The sequence below is a fragment of the Leopardus geoffroyi genome, chromosome B2, assembly GCF_018350155.1.
Source record: "Leopardus geoffroyi isolate Oge1 chromosome B2, O.geoffroyi_Oge1_pat1.0, whole genome shotgun sequence".
Lineage (NCBI taxonomy): Eukaryota > Metazoa > Chordata > Mammalia > Carnivora > Felidae > Leopardus > Leopardus geoffroyi.
Window position 1 is genome coordinate 79,723,274 of NC_059332.1, and position 25,410 is coordinate 79,748,683.

Consider the following 25,410-nt stretch of genomic DNA (forward strand, 5'->3'; position numbering starts at 1 on the left):
TATTCGCTCCTGTTTGCAGCAGAAGTTCTCTACCCTGGGGTGACAACTGATCCCAGTAGTACCAGTTGACTCCCCTGAAGTTTCTACCGCAGTCCTCAGATCAACTGCATTGGGCCTCCTCTGAAAACTCAGCACCTGCTATCCAGTACTGTACACGTCTTCAGATGTCAAAATTTAGAGCCATAAGATATATCCTCCAAGATCTTGAGGCAACATCACCAGCAGTTGGCAGTGACCTTCTTATAAGCTCTCCAGGGCCTTCTCCAAGCTTTTCAGTTTTTTTAAATATTTCATTTTTTATTTTTAGAAAGAGAAAGCAGAGGAGAGGGGCATGGGGGCAGAGAGAGAGTGGGAGGGAGAGAGAGAGAGAGAGAAAATATGAATCACAAGCAGGCTCCAGGTTCAGTGTGGAGCCCAATGCAGGGCTCAATCTCACTATCTGAGGACCATGACCGAAGCCAAAATCAAGAGTCAGATGCTCAACTTACCGAGCCACCCAGGTGCCTCTAAGCTTTTCAGTTTTAATAATTCACCTCCATTCATTTGTTCCCCTTTGCATGGTAAGTGCTTCCTGCAGTTACTATCTCTTCAACATATTTTTGCCTTTTCAGTTCTTTAATAACTGATTACAATTCTTCATATTAAATCAATTCTGTTAAAATATTTGCTGTTTTTGTTTTTGACTATACCCAAATTGATATATCTATTAACATCACATAACTATATGTGAATATAAAATCAAAAACAAAGTTGGATGGTAGGTCTGAGTTCAGTTTCAAACCTTTAAGAAAATCTTATAACTCAACAGTCTGGACCAATTTATAAAAGACACTATTTAGAATGTTATTAGCAACTTTCCTAGAAACACATATGAAGTGGGGCGCCTGGGTGGCGCAGTCGGTTAAGCGTCCGACTTCAGCCAGGTCACGATCTCGCGGTCCGTGAGTTCGAGCCCCGCGTCAGGCTCTGGGCTGATGGCTCAGAGCCTGGAGCCTGTTTCCGATTCTGTGTCTCCCTCTCTCTCTGCCCCTCCCCCGTTCGTGCTCTGTCTCTCTCTGTCCCAAAAATAAATAAACGTTGAAAAAAAAAAAAAAAATGTCTTTAAAAAAAAAAAAAAAAAAAAAAAAAGAAACACATATGAAGATATAGATGTAGATCTCTCAAAAGATTTATACAATAAAAAAAAAAAAAAACACTGAATATTTCCAATCTTCCTATTATAGGTGATAACTCAATATAATTCTTATACACACACCTTTTTGTATTTTTATGTTTATATATACAATTCACCATTTGATATTTCTTGAGTGTTTATTATATTCAAGTCACCATGAACCACATAGGGGCGCCTGGGTGGCTCAGTCGGTTAAGTGTCCGACTGTTGATTTCGGCTCAGGTCATGATTTCACGGTCTGTGGGACTGAGCCCTGAGCCCTCCTGCATTGGGCTCCCCACTGAGAGCACAGAGCCAGCTTGGGATTCCCTCTCTCCCTGCTCCTCCACACTCTCACTCACATTCTCTCTCTCTCAAAATAAATAAAAACTTTGAAGAAAGGAAATACGCACTTTTAAATCAATTTTAATTAAAATAACAACAAACACTTAAATGCTTACCAGGTGCCATCTGTTCTAAAATATTTTACATATATTAGTTCATTTAATCCCTGTAAATCTCATGACTCCAATTTCCATTATATGAATGAGGAATATGAGGCACAGAAAAAGGAGTGTGCTCAAGGTCACACAGCTAATAAGGATATTTAAACCCAGGCAGTCTAACTCTAGAATATGTGCTCTAAACTACGAGGCTATACAAATAATAAGCTTACCCCACTCACTATAAGTCATGGAGACTGTACTCAAGAGTTAGCAGTTTCCAGAATATAGACTATCTTCGTAATCCTAGCTTTTCACACAATGACCACGGTTTTTGGTTGCAGATAAATTAATATAAACCCACAATACTTTTAAAATAACATATAGCTCTCAGATGAAAATCTATATAGTGTGCCTATAAAGTTCAACACAATGTAAATAACTGAGATATAGAGAAATTATTTAGGTCATGATAAATCAAAGTTAATACACCCCAAATTTTCAGAAATGATACTAAAAGGAGTTAAATAAAAAGCAAATTTTAGGTTTTAATTGCCATTAACAGGGCATTCAACATAATGCATTTTTCTATTTGTATTAAATTTCAATCTCATAAGAATCTATACTATACCCACTTTATTACAGCAGCTGGAGACATTTTCAAGGATTGGTACTTGTATTCTATCTTTTAAGACATTCTACTCCATTCTATGCTTTAGATTAGATGAGCTTTTAGATTTAAAAATACTTACAAGTACAATCAAGAAAAGAAATGAGCTTGTCTGATGGTATTTTAATATCTTAGTGTCACTTCACTGGTCACATGTTATGATTCTTACAATTTAGAGACATAGCTATTCTCCTTTCAAACTATTACAGGCAGATTTCTTAAAATGCTCTCTAACATACTGCATCTAACATAAGCATTAGATACAAGCTCATTTACTTAGTGGAAACTGCTATAACACATAACATTCTTTATGTTAAAAACCCATATTACTCTGGCTAACTGAATATTACATGTTTTATGTAATAGTTATCACACCGTTATTTCATATTAAATACCCTATTTTTGAAAACTGACACCCATGTTTTATAAATAAATTATGTACCTACACCAATGTAACTTCCATATTCCCATCATAAAATCACCTTCGATGCTGACATTTTGATGTTTTAAAAATGCACTAGGATTGGGGCGCCTGAATGGCTCAGTCGGTTAAGTGTCCGACTTTGGCTCAGGTCATGATCTCACGGTCCGTGAGTTTGAGCCCCACATCAGGCTCTGTGCTGACAGCTCAGAGCCTGGAGCCTGTTTCAGATTCTGTGTCTCCCTCTCTCTCTGACCCTCCCCCGTTCATGCTCTGTCTCTCTCTGTCTCAAAAATAAATAAACATTAAAAAAAAATTAAAAAACAAAAAGATGCACTAGGATCAAAAGTAAATCCTTTTCTTTTTTGGTAAGAAGACACTGAAAAATAGCTAAAATTTTAAAAGAACAAAATGTACATTAAAAAATACTAAGAACAAAGCAAAACTGGGATGACAAACTACTAAACTGAATTCCATTCTGCTGTATTCAAATGCAGTGGACAATTAGAAAATGGACATTCTATATATAGCCTCATGTAGCTTTTTAAGTGCTAACAATTATGATCCATAAAAAGCAAAACAAAATAATTTTTCAAAACTCAACAAAACATCAATAAAACACACACAAGGGTTTATACTCCTTAACTCTGTATTATAAATATAGTATTAGACAAAATAGAAAATTAAGTAATAAAGCAATTTAAAATTTTTTATTTTACCTTTGTACTCGTATTTCACGAGAACCATATTCATCTATGTCTTTTATGGGAAAAAAAGATGCAGGCAGCCTATCAGAATTAATCCCTCAGCTTCCACTGCTAGAAGTGAAGCAGTCTTCCAAAAGGCATTTCCGAAAAACGTATCAGGCCTACACTCGGCTTGCAGGACTATCGACATACAGGTTCCAGAATTTACTGGCAACTCAGAATATCTGTACACCAGATACTTTGTCAGGAAGAATGATCTTGAATTTAATACTTATCAATACTTATCCAAAGATTTTATACATATAGTTTGGGGCAATTTCAAAAAATTGATTGATAAGATTTAATTATCAATATTAATAATTAATAGCATATTAATATAAAGCATTTTTATAATGTTGATTAACAACAAAAACAAAATGTTAATGATTAACATTAATTGGTATTGATATTAATATTGTTTCCCAAGGATTAAATAAGAGAAATAATGTTTAGGTAAGTACTGATAAGAAGTAAACTCAAGGTTATCCTTTCTCACAAAGAATCTGGTGTACAGATATTCTGGGTTGCCATGTTATTTCTTTTATCTACTCTTTGATTATATATATATTCCATACAGTTCTATATATAGTCCTATAAATACTTATATTCCATACCATCCTATAAATAGTTAAAAACCCATCTGTCCTTGGATAAACTCAGACCAGTACAGAGTGAAATACTTCCAAGAAACAGTATTTGGGGCCCCAGATAATTGTTCTAACTAAACTATACTATATACTAAGTCACAAACTCTTATTTAAGGATGTAAAATACTAAATACCCTTATTTTATGAAAATTGACACTCATATCATTTATTACACTCCCTTTTTTTACTTAGGATTCACCACACTGCACAGTATCCTTCATCTAAAAATGCACAGTCTTGTGGCACCTGGGTGGCTCAGTCAGTTAAGTGTCCGACTTCAGCTCAGGTCATAATCTCACAGTTTGTGAGTTTGAGACCTGCGTCAGGATCTGTGCTGACAGCTCAGAGCCTGGAGCCTGCTTTGGACTCTGTGTCTCCCTCTCTCTCTGCCCCTCCCCTGCTCACACTCTGTCTCTCTCTCTCTCTCTCTCTCTCTCTCTCTCAAAAATAAATAAACATTTAAAAAAATAATACCAAGAGCACACTTTACACACTGTATGTTAGCCAATTTGACAATAAATTATATTTTCAAAGAAAGAAAGAAAGAAAGAAAGAAAGAAAGAAAGAAAGAAAGAAAGGACTAACCACATTTCTTTAAAATAAATTAATTAATAATAATAAATAAATAAAAATGCACAGTCTCTTAAGAAACTTTATCTTCTGGAGTCTGGATTCACATAACTGATCCTTTGTTCCATTAGCTACAAAAAACAAATCTGTAGTTTACCTTTGGCAAGCAAAAAGGATTCCATAGCGTGTACTGGTAACCTTTTCATCCTTTTGTCACTGTTATTTACTTTATGATTTCCTTGATCAAACATTACTTATTTTGTTGTTATATATTTATTTAACATCATAAAAATTTGTGGAACAAGGTGAAATGAAACAAGGAATTCTAAAATAGCAACCAATAAAGTCATATAAGGAAGATTAACCAGTAAATGAAAAAAACACCTAATGAACATTATGAAAAATCTTAATGAAAATCAACAATTAAAACCTGACCCTAATAAACTATGGATAAATGTTTGCTATTTAAACGCAAGCATGAAGTAGTTTCTTTCAAAGTAAAAAGGGCTTACCTCAAAACATTTAGTTATAATAACAATGATCATATCTTACTTTTATAATTCACTTGACAGGATTACTTAAGTGAAATCTATTTTCACTTTTACAATTTAACAAAGTTCATTTTTTATATGAGAAATATCTGTACTTTTAAAGACCAAAATTAGTAAAGTTTAAAGGATGCTACAAAACATTACTAGCTCTAATAGCTGAAAATCAGATGTAGAGGTATTATACATACATTGTAAAATAAAGTATTTCACTTTTGCAGAGGGAGGGTAAAGTATATGTAAAATATCCAGTAAACAGTGAAGCCTTATACAAACAGTATTATTTCATGTAAAAATGGTGGGAAGTGCATACTTACCCTTCTCCTCCCATTCTTGTTATCTTTAGGCGAAAATCCACAGAATTCAAACTAGGAGGCTTCCATTTCAAAATATCATCACATCGACCAGGTTTATATTTCTAAAGTGAATTAAATGACAGTGATTAATAACAAGCTAAAAAATAAACATATCAACTACTTTTTATAGTATGCTTTGTATTTTCTTAAACTGCAATACAGCTGATATACAATGTTATATTAATTGCAGGCGTACAACATAGAAGTCTGACAATTCTACACATTACACACTACTCACCACAGTAAGTGTATTCATCATCTGTTGCCACACAAAGTTATTACAATATTATTGCCTATGTTCCCTATGCTGTACACTTCATCCTCATTACTTATTTATTTTATAATTGGAAGTTTGTGACTCTTAATCCCTTTCAATTACTTCTTATTAAGCAAAACCACTACTTCTTTTCTAAATGTAAGTTTTATCTTAACTGATGAGCAAAGCTAGTTACTGACCTTCTTAGTGACAACCTTTCTCCTTTTCCTGCCAAAGTATGCGGACCCTTATTTGTGAAAGTCCATAAAAAGAATGAAACCTATTATTCTCTCCAATCCTTCTAAAACTGGATAGGAAGTTTGATAGTTTAAAAAAACAAAAACAAAAACTGTTTTTTTCTTGTTCAGCTTTACTATGGCATAATTTACAATGAATAAAGTTAACTGGTGAATTTTAATGCATGGATTCAATCAACTTAAAAATTTCATAATTTGTGCTGCCTTTTGTGCCCTCTTTAAGGAATCTTTGCACATCCTAAGATTGCTACAATTTTCTTAGAAAATTTTACCATTTTAGCTGTTATTTGGGGGTATAAGACCCATCTGAGGTTAATTTATTTATATAGTATGAAGTAAGGTACTAGGTTCATTGGCATATGGATGCCAAATCAATACAGGGCCATTTGTTGAAAAGATTATCTTTCCTCCCTGAGTTGCTTTGGCACCCTTGTCAAAAATTAACCACTTACAGCTACAGATATATGTCTATTCTCACTAATCTGTTACACTGAATAATATGACTTTCCTCCCACTAACAGCACACTGTCTCAACTACTGTGACTTTATAATAATTTTGAAATCTAGTTGTGTAAGTCCTTAAACTTTGATCTTTTTCCAAACTCTCTTAGCTAATGTTTTATTTATATTTCCACATAAATTTGGGGCACCTGGATGGTTCAGTTAAGTGTCCGACTTCGGCTCAGGTCATGATGTTGCAGTTCGTGGGTTTGAGCCCTGCATCAGGCTCTGTGCTGACAGCTCAGAGCCTGGAGCCTGCTTCGGATTCTGTGTCTCCCTCTCTCTCTGCCCTTCCCCCACTCACGCCCTGTCTCTCGCTCAAAAACAAATAAACATTAAAAAATTTTTTCCACATAAATTTTAAAATCAGCTTGTCAATTCCTATGACAAATAAGTCTACTGGGATTTTAATTAATATTGCACTGAATCAAAAGGTCAATATGGGGAGATATGACATTTGAACAACACTGAAACTTCCAATTCATGAACATTGCAAATCTGTTTATTTAGGTCTTCCAAAATTTTTTTCAGCAATGTTTTCTGATTTTCAGTATATAAATCATAACACAATTTTTGTTAAATTCATTCCTAATAATTTAATATTTTGGTGGAATTATCAATACAAAAAATCAGATGTGTTTCTATAACAAACAATCAGAAAAGGAAAGCAATTCCATTTACAGTAACATCTAAAAGAACAAAATACCTAGGAATAAACTTAACCAAGGAAGTGAATGATCGTATACTGAAAATCAAAACATTACTGAAAAAGTTAAAGAACTAAAAATGGGAAAACATTCCATATTCATAGATAGTATGATATTGTGATCTACAATAAGAAATAAACATTTGGTCTTTGTCCCATTTCTAGTACAAAACTCCTAAAACCCTTGGAATTCCCTAAACAAGGCGAGCAATAGAGGTCTTTTGTCCTGTCAATTGAAGTAGATTTTGGAAAGCACTTAACATTGAAGGCTGGTTGCCAGAGCAGCCAACCAAGTGATTAGGGGGTAGGAATTTTCAGTGCCACTCCCCCAACTTTTGAGGAGGAAAGAAGGGCTAGAGGTAAGATTCAACCACCAATGGCCACTGATTTAATCAGTTGGTCCTATCTAATGAGGCTTCCTTAAGAAAACTAAAAAAAGAGGGTTTGGAGAGCTTCCAGACTGGTGACCATGTGAAGACTCAGGAAGAGTGGCAAGCCTGGAAATGGCATGAAAACCCTGTGCCCCTTCCCCACTCATTGTCTATGCACTGATTCCATCCAGCAAATTAATCAAACCTGAGGGGGGGTCATGGAAACCTCTGATTTATAGCCAGCTGGTCAGAAGTACAGGTGATAACCTGGGCTTGGAACTGGCATCTGAAGGTGGGTTGAGGAGGCAGCAGTGTTGTAGGACACAGCCCTCAATCTGTGGAATTTGACACTACCTCCAGGTGTCAAATTTGAGCTGAACTGTTGTACACCCAGCTGGTGTCCTAGAATTGCTTATTGATGTGGGGAACCCCCACATACACACTGGAATTGGCCTCAGAATACCAATGTAGGAAGGCTTACTATTGCTAAGATGTCAATACTACCAAAGCAATCTACAGATTTAATGCAATCCCTTTCAAAATTCCAACAGCCTTTTGTGCCTCAAATTCATAAGGAATTACAAGAGACCCAGAAAAGCCAAAATAATCTTGAAAAGAGAACAAACAAAGTTGGAGGATTCACACATCCCAGTTTCAAAGCTTGGTACAAGGCTACTTGTAAACAGAGATACTGGCATAAAAGTAGACATACAGACCCAACGGAAAAGAATTGAGAGTACAGAAATAAACCTATACATCAATAGCCAACTGATTTTTTTTTTTTAATTTTTTTTTTCAACGTTTATTTATTTTTGGGACAGAGAGAGACAGAGCATGAACGGGGGAGGGGCAGAGAGAGAGGGAGACACAGAATCGGAAACAGGCTCCAGGCTCTGAGCCATCAGCCCAGAGCCCGACGCGGGGCTCGAACTCACGGACCGCGAGATCGTGACCTGGCTGAAGTCGGACGCTTAACCGACTGCGCCACCCAGGCGCCCCTAGCCAACTGATTTTTTTAAGAAGAATGCAAAGTCTGTTCAATGGGGAGAGAATATTCTCTTCAACAAATGATGCTGGGATAGCTAGATTTCCACATGTAATATAATGAAATTGGACTGCTTTGTCCCACCGTATAAAAACTAAGTAAAACTGGACCAAGGACCTAAATATAACAACTAAAACCATACAACTCTTAAACAAAAGCATAGGGATAAATTTTTATAATCTTGGATTCTTAGGTATGATACCAAAAGCACAAGCAATAAAAGAAAAAATAGGTAAATTGGACTTCAAATTACAAAACTTCTATGCATCCTAAGACATTATCAAGAAAGTAAAAAGACAACTTACAAAATGGGGAAAATATGCAAATCATATACCTAATAAAGATTTAATATCTAAAATATATAAAGAATTCCTACAACTTAATAACCAAAGACAACCCAATTTAATACTGGCAAAGAATTTGAATAGACATTTCTACCCAGAAAATATAAAATGTCCAATAAGCCCATAAGGAGATGCTTACTATCATTACCCATGAAAGAAATGCAAAGCAAAACCACAATGAGATACCTACTAGGGTGACTATTACCAGGGGAAATAACTAGTGTTGGAGAGGATAAAGAGAAATTAGAACACACATACATTACTATAAGGAAGATAAAGTGATGCAGCCACTAAAGATAACAGTTTGGTAGTTCCCCAAAAAGCTAAACACACATTTACCCTATGATTCAACAACCCCACTATTAGGTACACAGCCAAAAAACAAACAAACAAAAACAAACAAAAAACTGAAAACACAGCCCCAAAAAACTGAAAACAGGGACTCAAACAGATACTTATATGTGAATGTTCAGTGTAGCATTATTCACAGTAGTCAAAAGATGAAAACCTATGTTCCGTCACTATAAGAATGGATAAACAAAATACAGCAGGTATACCCAATGGAATATTATTCAGCCATAAAAAGGAATGGAATTCTAATGCATGCTACAAAAAGAATGAACCTCGAAAACACCACTACAAGTGAAATAAGCCAGACACAAAAGTATAAAAGTTGTATAACTCCACTTATAGGAAATATCCAGAGTAGGCAAATTCATGGCAACAGAAAGTAGATTAGAGGTACCAAGAGCTGGGTTGGGGAAAGGTGAGCTCTCACTTAATGGTTACAGAATTTCTGTTTGGGGTGATGTAAAAGTTTTGGAAATAGTAGAAATAGTTGTAGAACACTGTCCATGCAGTTAACGAGATTACAGGAAAAATAAGTGTTTTAAATGTATTCTGGCAACACAGTAAGAAAATATTTTAGTTAAGTGAATTAAGAACTGATTATAAAGGAATGATCATTGTAAGCCTTGACAAATGGGTAATATTCATTTATGCAGACTTATAGCATGAAGTAAATACAAGTAAAACACAGGAGTAGAAAAATATTAGGATCTACTGAAGGAGAGGCAAGTATGTCTACAGGGAGTGGAGCCATATTATGGGAAAGATATTCATTGGGATGGAAAAATTGCTAAGTGTTCTCATTACAAATATTTTTCTTAAATATAAAAGTCAAACTGCATTCTAACACAGTTTTAAAAATTTGAGAAAAACTGCAAAAACCCTAGTCACAGGATTAGTTATTTCAAACAGAAGTCCAGGGGCACCTGGGTGGCTAAGTTGGTTAAGCATTCGACTTCAGCTCAGGTCATGATCTCATGGTTCATGGGTTCGAGCTCTGCACCGGGCTCTGTGCTGACAGCTCAGAGACTGGAGTCTGCTGCAGATTCTGTGTCTCCCTCTCTCTCTGCCCTCCCCCACTCATGCTCTGTCTCTCTCTCTCTCTCAAAAATGAATAAACGTTAAAAAAAAAAAAAAAAAAAAACTTCAAACCGAAGCCCATACAACATCAAATTTAGTAAAACTTACGTTGTACTAACAAAGACAAACCATTGGAGCTGATATTAAAGATATTTTATCTGTAGCAAATTTAAAAATATATGCTATTTCCCCCAAGTCTTATGTTTAAACATGAATGAATATAAAATCAAATATATAATATTTCAGTGGAAGTTTCATCCATTTATTTGCCCTGAGAGATTCACTTAGGTAACATACATCTTTCAGAATGATCACAAATAAATCTCTTTAGACTTATTGAATATAATTTTTTTAAAAATGCCAAAACTGCAGAATTTTCCAGTTGTCAACCCATTAATGAGAAGACTCTGATAAAATTAATCTTTTTTTCTAATAAAGCATACCTGACAGAAATGTCATCGACCTTTTAGTGAGAGTGGATCACTGTGGTAGTGAGGGGTAAAAAAAGAGCAAGGGAAGAAAGGAAAGTCAGCATCTATCTCAACCCCATTCACGACCTCAGCCAAGAGAATGTCAGACAAACCATCATTTACTTCTGTTCTCTATTTATGAGCATGAGTATGAGACTACTTAGAAACCAATACCAATCTAAGTTATTAAATGCAGGAAAGGTTAATTGTGTACAGTTTTAAAATATTTCATAACAGGTAGCTAATGACCAATTCTAAAAAGAATCTGAATATATAATGTTATTTGTATAATAAATATTAAATATCCTTCACATTCTTCTCTCCGGAAATCAAGAGCCAAACTTGAATCTAATGAGAAAACAGCATGTACTAATTCTGTTTTTACACAGCAATAATTCATAAACTTAAGTCATTCCTCATCTCCTTGAACACCAAACCATTTATATTCATTTGAAATACTAGACTTGATATTATTGGGAATTCAAAGCACCTTTATGAAAATTAATGAAATTCATATTAATAAATTTTAGAAAAATATGGTAGTTCTCAATTGCTGAATGTAAATTCTACAATGACATAGATTCCATGAATAAAATGTATTTAAATACTTATTAGAATGTAAATTCTACTCCACCAAAACTCGTATCTAATTCTGTGCCTACAAAACACCTAGTACAATGCTCAACAAATAACTTAATAAAAATTGCATTTTATTGTGCTAACTTTTAAATTCATTACAAAATATCAGTCTCAGTATATTTAGGTTTACTTTTTAAATAGAATAATTTAGATTATGAAATGACTTAGATTAGCAATATTTGTGAAAGATTAGGTGCATCAATCACTACCAAAAAATCCTTTTTTCATGATCCCCAAAATGATAAGGGCAAAGATATTATATAATACAGGGACTTAGTCTTTTAAAATTAAATATTTATGAGTTACCCAATTTAAAATACAGAATCTTGCTGAACTATAAACATGGATACAAAAACTTTTTTTCAAGCTACAATTTTCAGTGTTTAATTAGGGAGTAATGCATTTTAATTTCATTAAATTCACCAGCATGTATCTAGATTTAAATAATTATTGAACCTATATTTAACCGATACATATTTAGTTCTATAGAAATAAATCTGGTTTTAGCAGGTAAACTGTGAAGTACAAACTTGGGGGTAGATTATGTCTGAATGCAATCACCGATATCTATCATCCTCTTAAAGAAAAAATGTAATGGATACAAATTCAGAAACAGAGTAAAAGATGTTTGGGAAAGTATTTATCAAATGAGAACAGAACCTGGTGTAGAGGTAGAGGATGGCCATATGCCAAACAGAAGTCTCTAAAACAGGGATAAAATGAAATGGAGGCATAAGTGATATATTAGTTGGATAAAGCTGCAGTTCTCAGCTAGGGGTGATTCTCCCCCACTTTCTGCACCTCCATATTTGGCAATGCCTGCATTTTTGGTTGTCACACTAAGGAGGGGTAGGGAGTGCTGCTGCCATCTAGTGGGCAGAGACCAGAGATGTTTCTAAACCTAAAACCTGCAGGGCAGCTGCCCACAACAAAGAACTATCCAGCCCAAAATGTCAGTGGTACCAAAGTTGAGAAACTCTAATGTAAAGGAAGCTGACAGTAATAACAGCAAAGAGGAGAAGACATTCATTTCCTTTTTGCCTCTACTAACTACTAACTTCATGATTTTAAGAAAGTTCAAAGTGGGACTTTATCTATCTTGCTTGTAAAAATGCAGGAATAGTATTGTTTGCCTAAAAAATGGTATCTAGACCAGAGATACCTAATACTATGCAGCCCTATGCTACTCTATGATTCCCACTAGTAAAATGTGAGCAGTTATGTTATCATATTCCATCTAGGCCCTACACTGAAACCTGAGGCATAATGCCTTCTTCACAAGGATCACACCCTGAAGCTAAGAAAGATCCCTGGCCTTACTATATTAATTTTATTTTTATTGTTGTTCTAGCATTTAGTTTTAAGGAAAACAGAAGAAATCCTATCTGGTACTGCTACTGGATACAGGAGTAAAACAACTCCAGACTTAGTGACTTGGTTATTTGTCCATGTTTCATGGAGAAGCAAATAGCAAATATCCATTGTACAAAATCAAGACATATAAATACCCTATATGGGAGAAAAGTCATTCAGTCAACACAGAGTACTTAGAGTATGTGCCCAGTTATCATACTAGTTGGAGAAGATAGAAAGACTAACAAGACAGTGAGTTCAACCACAATGAGGCTTCTGAACTTGTCATTTGAGTGTACAATTATTAGAGAATTGAAACAATTTCTTGGTTTATTCAGATTGGAAAAATTACCCAAAAATATTTTCAGATTACTATTTCTGCTCTCTTATTCACAAGTCTAATTAATTTCTTCTTGCTATTGTTGTAAACCTGTGGCTAATGAAGCAATTTTTGAAAAAAAAATAGTTATACAAAGACTTCTGAAACTTCAGCTTTAGCTTCTGTATCTGGGCAGTTCCAGAGAACTAAAGTGATTTTAAAATTTAGCCAATAAGGAAACTGGGATAAAGGTGGGTTAAATTAAAATAGCCAATTAATATCAAGACCAGTTAATTGACCTGAATAAGAATACTAGAGAAATGAGCAGACCTGAAAACATGCAGTGAACTCCCTCTTTTTACAGATAAACAAAATGACAACCAGACTGGTTACAACTTGTCTAAAACACTCCCAAATCGAAGTAATGCAAAAATCTTCATACCATTAACAAAATAAAATGTATCATTTGTCCAAAAGCAAATGATGAAAGGTTGAAAAGGGTAGATTAAATGATCTCATGAGTTGAGATTATAAAACTGTTCCAAAGGAAACCAATTTTAAGTCAGTGGTTTTCTAATTACTCTAGTTTTGTGCAGGGGGATGAGTAGGAGGAGAAAGCAACTGGCAAGTGGCCTGGATAGTGGGGAAAAGACAGCTCAGAGAACCTAATAAACTTCTTCAGCATCTAACCATTTAGCTCATACTACCCGTGAAAACCTACTAAGCCAAGTATCTAGACCTATCCTTAGCATGGGCCTAAATCTCACAGGGCACCCTGATCCTCTCTCTGGGCCCACTAAAGTATCTCCACTCCTCCATCAGTCTGCACTCTCTCACCTCATACACTGTAATGTAATGTGCCGCTATGTCAAGTTTCTCCATAGAATGCAGGTGCTTTATCCATTTTTATTATTTCTAAAACTCAGCAATGTATATGACATATAGTAAGCACCCAGTTTATTAGATGAAGGAATGAGCTAATACATTCCACAACTCCAGGTTAATACCCACTTAATACCTAAGATTATTGTCATATGGTAAAAAATTCCATTTGCTTTTAGACCTAGCAGACTCACAAAGTTTCTCCTTTTCTCTGGTAGACGCAAGTCTAAATAAAAGCAGTCTACTGATAGATGATCAAATTCTAAATACAAGTAATACCTGCAGCCTAGTGACTTTTATACATCAACTAAGTTAACCACTTTTTTGCTAATTTATACTACATAATATCACTAAAATACTTTTCTATGCTTCTAGCATTGGTATGAAGAATTGCTATGACACACAGTGCTCTCAGATGGAGGGCAGATAATTTAGTTAAAAAAGGCAACCGGAGTGATTTTGCCCTCCTGTCAAAACTTTAGTTTAAGAGAACAACTCGATTTCTTTATAAAACAGTGATTTAATAAATCTGGCTTTAAAACAACTCCAAGAGTCCCAATTATCTCAGGAAGCAAAGAAGCTCTCAAAAACTTCATAACAAAAATAATTTTATAATTTTATGTTACATTACTGAACATGAAAACACACACACACACATACTCCTTAAAAGAGAGATGACAGAAAGCAAAGAATAGCAAAGAAAACACATACACAGATAGAGGTATCACACAACAGGGCATGGTAGACAGGGAATGGAAAAAAAAATCAATATATGTTATTACATAGGCTTATTCTGCTTCATTAAAAACCATCAGAGAAACATTAACATTAAACATTTATCAGAGGTTTTAAAAAACTGTCTATTAAAGTCATTTGGGGTAAATTTCAACATCAGAATCAATTTTGAATATACATTCTTCAAGTATCTATTCTCTGCCCTTTTTTACAGTTACTCACAGCATATAATCCACTCCTTTAAAGCTCCAAGTACACCCACAATAAAAGTTACCTCTAAATCTTCATCTGTAGTCCAAGCCAAGTGTTCGCTTGAGGTGTGGGGGCGGGGGGCGGGGTGATGTCCTGTGCATCATAGAAGGTTTAGCAACATCCCTGGCCTCTGCTCACTGATACCAGCACCAACAACCACCCCCTTTCAGTTGTGCTAATGAAAAATGTCTCCAGACACTGTCATATGTCATCTAGTGAGTGAAATGGCCCCAGTTGAGAACCACTGGTCTAGAGTATGCATTCACTCTTGTTCTTTTCTAGCAAATATCTATCGATCAACTAGAAGGTCTGTGTCAACCTCTGCTAGAGGCCAGAGAGATGAAGGCAATGTGGGTTTTCAGACAAATAAGCAATTAAAACAGATTGTGAGTTTTATGAAATGTGCAGTTCAGAGCTGTAACGGCAGGAAATAAGAAGATATAACATATAATCGAAACGATCGAGAAGCTTCCCAGAGGAAGTGAAATTTAAACAGAAGAGTTATAGGGGGGGTGCCTGGGTGGCTCGATCGGTTAAGCGACCGACTTCAGCTCAGGTCACGATCTCACAGCTAGCTCGTGGGTTCGAGCCCCGCGTCAGGCTCTGTGCTGACAGCTCAGAGCCTGGAGCCTGCCTTGGATTCTGTGCCTCCGTCTCCCTCTCTGCCCCACCCCCACTCGTGCTCTGGCTCACTCACTTGCTCGTGCTCTCTCTCTCTCTCTCTCTCTCTCTCGCTCTCTCTAAAATAAATAAACATTAGGGGCGCCTGGGTGTCTCGGTTGGGTGTCCAACTTCGGCTCAGGTCATGAGCTCACTGTTTGTGGGTTCAAGCCCCACATCAGGCTCTGTGTTCACAGCTCAGAGCCTAAAGCCTGCTTTGGATTCTGTGTCTCCCTCTCCTGCCCCTCCCCTGCTCATGCTCTGTCTCTGTCTCTCAAAAATAAATACACGTTAAAAAAAATTTTTTTTAATAAATAAACATTAAAAAAAAATTTTTTAAGCAGAGAGTTATAGGGAAAAAGAAGGAGTGTAAGCACAAACAAGAGAAAGTACAGCGAGACATTCAGAAGGTATACAAAACACAGCACCTAATATTCACCCTCTGAGAACCTACTATGGTATAGGTACCAAAAATATCAATGTGAAGGAGATCAATGTGGCCTTTGCTTTCATGGTACTTATAGTCCAGTTAGGAAAATATGAATTCTTAAAATAACTAAAAATCACAGTATGGTGTGAAATGCTTTGGAAACAACAAAAGTTCTGTGGTAGCTGGGGAGAGTCACACTCACCTAGCTGGAACTGGCTTTCCCAAACAAGCAAAACACCTAATGTGACATTCAAAGGATGAATGGGAGTAATACAGGAAAGAAAAAAACAGTTTGAGGCAGAAGAAACAGCTTGTATAAATATGTGCTCATTATAGAATACTTCAGTTTGCAGCTTTTACAAAATGAACTGGTCTACCAGCAGAAAGAGCCACTAAAGTTATCACCGAAGTTCAACAAAAGGAAAACAAATTTTTTTTTCATTCTAAATGGACAGAATGCATCCTTTCAAATACTTCCTTCTAAAATTCTGAATTGTCACAAGCATAAGAGATGGGAGATGTCAAAAATAAGCCCTATCTTGTTGCTGACCCCAGTATGTCCCCAGATGCTAAAATTAGAGCATTAACAAAATATACATTTAAAGATACAGAGGAACAAATTCTGAAAAGCAAAGTGCAAAATAACATGCTACCTTATGTTATTATGTATTAACATATGTGTAATTGAAATTGAAAAGTTAAATTAAAAACTAACAATAATAGATAACAAGAAGGGAGGACATGTGAGAGGGAGGCTTTCTTCTATGTATTATTATTTTTTTTTAACTACATGTTAAAATTTCTGTATTGTCTGGTTAAAAATTAAAAATATACCACTGTAAAACACAATTTTTAAAAAATATCTGCCATTAACAATTCAACATTAAACCTAAGTTATCCATAAAAAAGAACTAACCTTAATTCATTGTGTTTAATATGTATCATTTATACGAACACTGATTTTGTACATTATATATTTACCTATTGGAATTCACTGATTCGTTCATTTTTGTTAAGTCCTTATTTATATTTATTTCCCCTTGCTCTGCTACCAATATATCATCATTAGCAGTGTCTTTTAGTTGTACAATAACATTATTTATCTATATTCAACTGAGACTGATTACGAATTATTCACCTTTAGCTGTTTATTTTGTCAACAAAATTCAATGGGAGTGAAATATCTTATTTATTAAGAAAACTAGAAGAAAACAAAGCAAGCTAAGAATATTTTGCTGCGTTCTAAAAGTTGAAAAAGGAAAAAAATTAAAAATAAACAAGGTGTATTTTCTTTCTTGGCACTTCACTATTACAGTTCTTTGGAAATTATTATATTTTTCAGTAAAAAATAACACATTTTGAGAAAAGATAGAATGACACTTTTCCAGTCTGCCAGGAAACAGAGCCCTTCTTCAAATGAAGACCTATCAAAATATGCAAGCAAATGTCATGGCAACAGAAGCTCTCACCATGGTAACATCATCTCTGCTTCAGAGGAAAACCACTCTAATTCGTCATGTACTCCAAGACAAGGCATTAGACTAATTCCAATTTTCATTTTACAATCTATCCATAACATTCAATATACCTGGCAGTAGTAAAGGTTTAATAAAAACATTAATATTTCACAAGAAAGCAATATTAAAATCAAAGCTGACTCAATTTACATGCAAACTGATTAATGCCAGATACAAAATCAAGCTGACCCACCTTACAGAAAATCAAGATAGTGATGAAAACAAAAAAAAATTGTATCACGACCGCTTAAGAGTAAATACCCTTGACTCAATATGGGAACAATTATATATTTAATATTCACAGTATAGCTGGTAGATAAAGAAAAGCCTTTTTTAAAAATAAAACAAAGAATTTTTATTATTTTTATTATTACTACTATTTTGCAATTCATTATATATTTGTTTTTATTTCTGTGAGGGATTATTAATGGCACAAAAATTCTTACTTAGAAACATGAGTCTCCAGATGACAAAAGTAAAATCAAATATGAATTTTAAAAGGTTAGAAATTAATCAGTTACTACCATGAATAAAATTTTACTATGCTACGTAAATCATTAAAATCTTGTAAGAGCCAGTTAACAAGTATTATCAACTTTGTAAATTAAATTAAAAGATCTTATAGCCGTCAAGTAAAATAACTTACTACCTATAGCATATTAAAATGCCAAGTCATTTTAAAATATTTATTTTTAGATGACAAACCACAAAAGGCTAGCAATTCAAACTGTCAATAAAATCATAAAACTGAAAACCTTGTATATGAGTCTAATAAAACCTAACTGGTTTATGGTATAGACTAATAATCAGATGATCACTTCAGTTTGATCAAAGTTTGAACCTCAACCCTTAAAAATACATAGTTTATATTAAAATAAACAGCTAATTTTTTCTTTGAAGAAAATACCCATTTTCTCTCAAAATATTTAAATATTTTATCAAACAGCTTACATATGAAATTTTTAAAAACCATGTTCGTGAATAAAGTAATATAAGTAAGTCACCTTTAAGTAAAAATCAGTTATTTTTACATCAACAGCAAAGCACATGGGGAAACGAATAAGCAGCATGTGATAAAGAAGAGAGTAAACTGCCTTCAAATCTAATTTTGGTCATTAAATTGAGAGTAAGGGGAAATCACTAGAGAGAAAGAAGATCACTCCAGATGCAACAAGAAAAAAAGATTGAAGGGAGACAAAGTGAATGTTGCAGGACCAGTTAGGATGCCACAGCAGCTGACCAGGCAAGAGGCAACAAATGGTAAGTCAGATTAGAGCCATGGTAGTGGTTATGGAGAGAAAAGGGAATAATTTATGAGATATTTAGGTGATAAAGCAGGAAGATTGGCAAGACTTGGACGTGGATTAGAGGGATGAAAGAGGGGAAGATGTCAAAGATGACACTAGATTTCTCATTTAAGAAGCTGCATTTAAGTAAGTGGGGGTAGGAAATGCTGGGAAAGGAAAGGTGTTTACAGTTTGCATATTTGCTTGTTTCTGAAAAGTTCAAAAGGCAGTATCAAGGTAGGCAATTAGATAAATATACATGGAGTGTAAACAGAAATTAAAGTCTGGCTTATAGGAAATAACTAAAGCCATGAGTGCAGATGAGATTTCTAGGGAGAGAGTAGAGAATGAGAAAAAAATGAAGATCCAGGACACTGAGCCTTGAGAAAGTCCAAACTTCAATGATTAGTAGAAAACGAAGAACTTGAATGAGATGGAGGAGAAATAGTATGACTAGAAGAAATTAGGAACATGTGGTGTCACATGTTCTATGTACACATCTTCTATGTGGTGTCATAGAAGCCATGAGAGTACTTCCAAAAACAGTGCTGAAAAATAAAATGAGCTGAAAAATAATCTTGATTTTGCAATGAAGAGAGATTATCAAAAAAGCAAATGATTCAAATGATATTTACTAAGGCAAAGCCCTTTTAAAAATACAATCTTATCCAAAACTACAATATACAAAAGAAATAAGTCAGAGCTGCTGTGATGTAAACACAATGTTTACCTAGTAACCTATCCCTCCATGTGATCCCGAGGTAGTTCACAGAAAACAACAATTTTGGAAATTAGTGTTTTGAAACCATTGGGCTAATCTTGGAAGTATCTTTTCATCTCAGATTTTCTATAATTCTATAAACGCAATTTAATCTACTTTGTTTAAATTGAGGCTTTCATAATAATTAATGGCTGCTCTGTGTTTTAGTAAATATCAGATACTGGTGTATTCCTTTATAATCACAAAAAAATACTCTAAGCTCTATTTTCTTGAACACACCATTAATTAACTTTGCTTTCCTTTTTCTTATAAAAATAATAAACTACGTGAAACACAGAACATTAAATGAAATGGTAAGGAAACTTTCCTCTAAGATGGTGCTGGGAACTTTGCCCTCAACAGAATCACCACTTTTATGGTATCTTTATCACTATTTTTCAGTATTTTCTCAAGAGTCAAATATTTTCTCTTTTTTCTTCTTTTTAGCAGGGGTAACATTTTCTACCTTTTATTCAACTTGAATTCACTCACTGTAATTAATATAATAGAGCAGAATTAACTTTTTGCTAAGTTTTAAGTAACTAACACCAAATAAATATAGGCCAAAGAGTTTTTTCACAAGTAAAAGCACCAGAATCCTCTCATCTTTCACCATTCATTTGCTTCTGGAATATTTCTGTAGTATCAGAGAAGGGATCAGAGGTTAAAAATCAAGCTCTGTCTACCCCAACCAGGACCGCCTCTCCACTTTACACAGACTCACTCGGATTGCTAGAATGGTCACTCAATCAGTTCTTTTCTTAATTTATTTGAATTGTTGGGTCAAGGGAGCCAAGAGATGCAACACCACACTGTGAGAAGTTTTGAAGATTTTCTGATAAATGTGGTGGACTGAACAGGTGCATTTATATCCACTTTGATTTGAAACCTCACTAAAGTAGGAGTTACAGAAAAGAGTTATCAACAGAAAAGGAAATACAGGAGAGAAGACAACAGCAGAAAACAACATGTCAATACATTTTTGAAAGACAGAAAGGAGCTGGAGAAGTTAGTAAGGCACAGAGCCCAGAAAACTGAATACTCAGTGCTTGCAGAGGAGGACACCAATGAAAGCAATTCATGCTACATGCCACAGTTCCCCAGAATGGATTAAATACCATAGGAAACAGATAACCAAGAAGGCTGCCAAGGGGGACAGAACTGAAAATAAGGAGAATGGTTGAAAATCTTTATAAGGAACATTAAAGTCTCTAGTTCCCTCCTCCACTCTGGGCAAAAGGCAGGAGACAGATACCCTTATTCTGTGGAAAAACTGAAGGACAGAAGCTCAGTCCAGAAGATTCAAACATAACTGAAGAGGCAAACTGAAAGTTCAGCAAAGCTTACCTACTGAACCTTGGGCCCTCGCCCCCTTTATCTTCTCTTTTCCAAGAATGCTAACAGCCAAGCAAAGCAACCAAGAAAGACCCTGAAGTCTTGGTCTTTAAAGAGGCCAAAGAATTCCAGAAAAAAAGAACTATAGATTCTAAAATTTGGATAACTCCCAACAGGTTGTCAGCCAGAGCCCGCCTTGGATCCTCTGTCCCCTTCTCAGTCTGCCCCTCCCCCACTCGTGCTCACTCACACCTGTGTGTGCGCGCGCGCTCTCTCTCTCTCTCTGAAACAAACATTAAAAATTTTTTAATAAAATGTGAAAGATTTACACATATGATTTTACTCATGTGGAATTTAAGAAACAAAGCAGATGAACACAGGAGAAGGGAAGGAAAAACAAAATAAAAACAGAGACGGAGGCAAACCATAAGACTCTTAAATACAGAGAACAAACTGAGGGTTGCTGGAGGGGTGGTGTGTGTGGGGATGGGCTAAATGGGTGATGGGCATTAAGGAGGCTACTTGTTGGGATGAGCACTATGTTATTTGTAAGTGATGAATCACTAAATTCTACTCCTGAAACCAATACTACACTATATGTAGCAGTAAATTCAACTAACTTGAATTTAAATTTTAAAAAATTTTTATTTAGATTTAAATTTACATGTATTTTAACATGATAAAAAATACCATATTATATATATCACTATGACTATATACCACATTAATTTGCCATAAGTGCCCATCACTTACCCTGCCTGCACTTAATTATTAAAGCTGAGTTCATGAAAGTTTTTAGATTTCCCCAGAAGAAAAATGTAGAAATGTTGGCAAATTTTACATTAAAAATTAGTTCTTAGTCTGATTAAGGTTCCTAAATTCTCATTCAGAACTTGCTTTAAATAGCCCAATGAAGGTAATTTACAAATCATACAAGGGCAGAATAAAAATTTATATTACGTATTAGCGTCTACAGCTATTAGATGGAAATACTGTATCAAGCTAGATAACTGTGGAAGGTTGAAAAATGGCCGCAAAGATAATTGGGAAAGTTTATCCAAGTTTATCCAAGTTTTTGTTTAATGTTTATTCATTTATTTTTGAGAGAGAGAGAGAGAAAGCAGGGAAGGGACAGAGAGAGAGGGGAAACGAAGAGTCCAAAGCAGGTTCCAAGCTCCGAATTGTCAGCGCAGAGCCCAATGCAGGGCTCGAACCCACAAACCGCGAAATCATGACCTGGGCCCAAGTCAGACACTTACCTGACTGAGCCTCCCAACCACCCTGATCCAAATTGTATCTATACCATAAATAGAAAATGGTATTGCTTACCCCTAATAAGTAGTCCTAAAATTAGCTATGATGAATATGAATCAGGGATACTAAGTTATCCCTGACAATATATTGCCTTTAAATAGTGGAAAACCAGACCCACACTTATTTGATTGAAAAGAGAAAGATTAGCAAGCCTTAGATATTAAAAACTAGAAATAAATAGACTTTATAAACAGAGAGTAAATAAAAACTGGAATGGGATTGAATTTCTCATTGTGTGATGCAATGTCATTTAATACTCCATCTCTGGACGATTTAAAATCACATCTCCCACCACTGGAAACTACAACTGTGTGTAATCAATTCTGTTCTTACCTCTTTACACAGAAAACTTAGAGCTGCTGAAAAGGAAAATTAAGGTCTTTCCTTTGGATATGCAATAGCAATCACAAAAAGGCCATTTTACTTGGTAAAGACAAGGAACTTGATGACAATACATAAGCACAGTGGTTTCAATACCGAAGAATTAGGCAAAAGAAAAAATGTTAAGTATTCTTTCTTTGAAAGCAATGAAAAGAAATCATAAGAGTCATGAATTATTAGAAAAATAGATCTTAGACTCTGCTTCCTTTAGCAGAATTATCATGAATACAGTGCTTGATAAGGTCATTCAAGTTCACCTACTTAATAGAAACTTACGCCTTCATTTTTTGAAAGACGCAGAAAAGTCAAAAGTCTCTGTGTAGAAACCAAGTACATTCTTACCTGTGGCTTTGGTAAATCAAAAGTTTAAAAATGGAATATATATGTGCTCGCTTCGGCAGCACATATACTAAAAATGGAATATATAGGACCCCACCTGTGGTGGTGGCCCAAACTAAGAACACAGTATGTAAGAACAGAAAAATCAGATCGAAATTGCAAAGTAAAATCATAAAAAAATAATAAATGCTACAAAGTTGGATACAATGAAATTTTGGATATGAGCAAGAAAACAGCTCTCCTGGATACATTTATGCTAAATTGGAGCCTCTTCTGGATGGCAGAGTTAATACATTTTATACTCAGAATATCCTTTTGAAGATTTAACACAAATACAATAGAAATGAAAAAAAAAAAATAGAATTGGCAGACATGTCAGTAAGTACCACATCCTTCTTATAGCCACATGACAATCTATCAATTAACAGTGAAGTCTCACTAAAGGGCACACTTATACACATTGTGAAAGGTATGCATTTGTGGTAAAAATTAAGACATAATTGACAAAGTGTTGTACTTTTGAGAAATAAAACTAGATGGAAAATGATCATGAGAAAATACAATTACAAATGAAACATGGACTAAAATCATTAAACTTTCATGGAAAATGAAAAGGATTAACCAAAGACTAGTACAGTATAGTGCTATATTATCAAGTAAACTTTTATCAAAATAAGTAGTTGTGAAATACTTTTTATAACAAAATATTGTTATAAGTCTTTTGTAGATACATACTAACCTAAGGATCTGTTAGGCTAAATTAATAAGAAACTGATAACGTCCACTGATGAACAAAATGTGATCCTTGCAAAGCCATTCCATATACTATGTATAATTTAGCATGCAAAAGTGAGAATTCTATTGAAATGATGGCAGGAAAAAAAACAATAGAAATAAAGTCATATAATGGTGACAATGATAAACTTCACAAAAACTCTATTGCAACAGTCTAAATTTCCATTTAAGAGATGTATTGTTTTTAGGAAAACAAAATAAGAGTTTATTCTCTCTCTTATTAAGAATTCTTTACCCAAAACATTTTCCCAGATGTTGGCAGGAAGAAGGAATTCTTAAGTGTTGATTTATATTGACATACATTGATCATCATAAGATCATTTCAGAATTTCAGAGCTAAGTTATTAATTATAGCCTGTACATTTTACAGATGAAGAACTGGAGAACCAAAGAGATATTAAGTGGCTTATCTTAATCAGAGACCAATTCTAACCCACTGAGAAGTCTCTGAGAAGAATATTCAAGTAGCAAATCTAACATTATTGTTTCATGAAGAATAAATAGGTGTTTGCATTTGGGACTCTGCAAGGAAACAAGTGAGACTTTAAGTCACTGAAGACTTCCATAAAAGAAAAAAAGACACAGCATAAAATAGATTATACATATGCATGTATAACAAGAAAAATAAAATAGCTATAAATTTTTAAATAGTCTGCCTATATTTCTTTTTGGTCTGATTGCTGAGACTAGGACTTCCAGTCTCTTCCCTGTTCCTGACCTCAGAGGAAAAGCTCTCAGGTTTTCCCCCTGAGGATGTTATTTGCTGTGAGCTTTTCGTATGGTCTTTATTATTTTGAGGAATGTTCTCTCTGTCCCAACTTTGTTGAGGGTCTATATCGTGAATGGATGTTGTATTTTGTCAAATGCTTTTTCTGAATCTGTTTAGAGGATCACATAGTTCTTATCCTTTCTTTTACTGACGTGGCATATCACATTGATTTACAACTGCACCAAAACCCATGAGATAGGAATAAACCCAGCCAAAGAGGTAGAAGATCTGTACTCTGAAAACTATACAACACTTATAAAAGAAACTGAAGAAGACATACACAAAAAATGGAAAAACATTCTATGCTCAAGGGTTGGAAGAACAAATACTGTTAAAATGCCTATACCCAAAGCAATCTACACATTTTTAAAAATGTTATTTTTAAGAGAGAGAGAGAGCACACAAGTGGGGCAGGGGCAGAAAGGTGGGGGAGGGCAGAGGATCCAAAGCAGGCTCAGTGCTGAAAGCAGCAAGCCTGATGCAGGGCTCAAACCCATGTCCTGCGAGATCACAACCTGAGCCAAAGTCAGATGCTCAACCAGCTGAGTCACCCAGGTGCCCCAGCAAGCTACACATTTAATTCAATCCCTATCAAAATAGCACCAACACTATTTACAGAGGTAGAACAAACGATCCAAAAATTTGTATGGAACTACAAAAGACCCCAAATAACCAAAGCATTCTTGAAAACGAAAAGTAAAGCTGGAGGTAT

At 34.8% G+C, this 25,410-nt stretch overlaps 1 protein-coding gene across 1 annotated transcript in view; it reads right to left on the reverse strand.

Moving 5' to 3' along the window:
* RNGTT (RNA guanylyltransferase and 5'-phosphatase) overlaps positions 1 to 25,410 on the reverse strand; it is a 314,555-nt gene that overhangs the window by 130,091 nt on the left and 159,054 nt on the right. Inside the window, exon 13 of the mRNA XM_045499002.1 lies at positions 5,516 to 5,616. Coding sequence (XP_045354958.1) covers positions 5,516 to 5,616 — 101 coding nt within the window. The remainder of the gene's footprint in view (positions 1 to 5,515; positions 5,617 to 25,410) is intronic.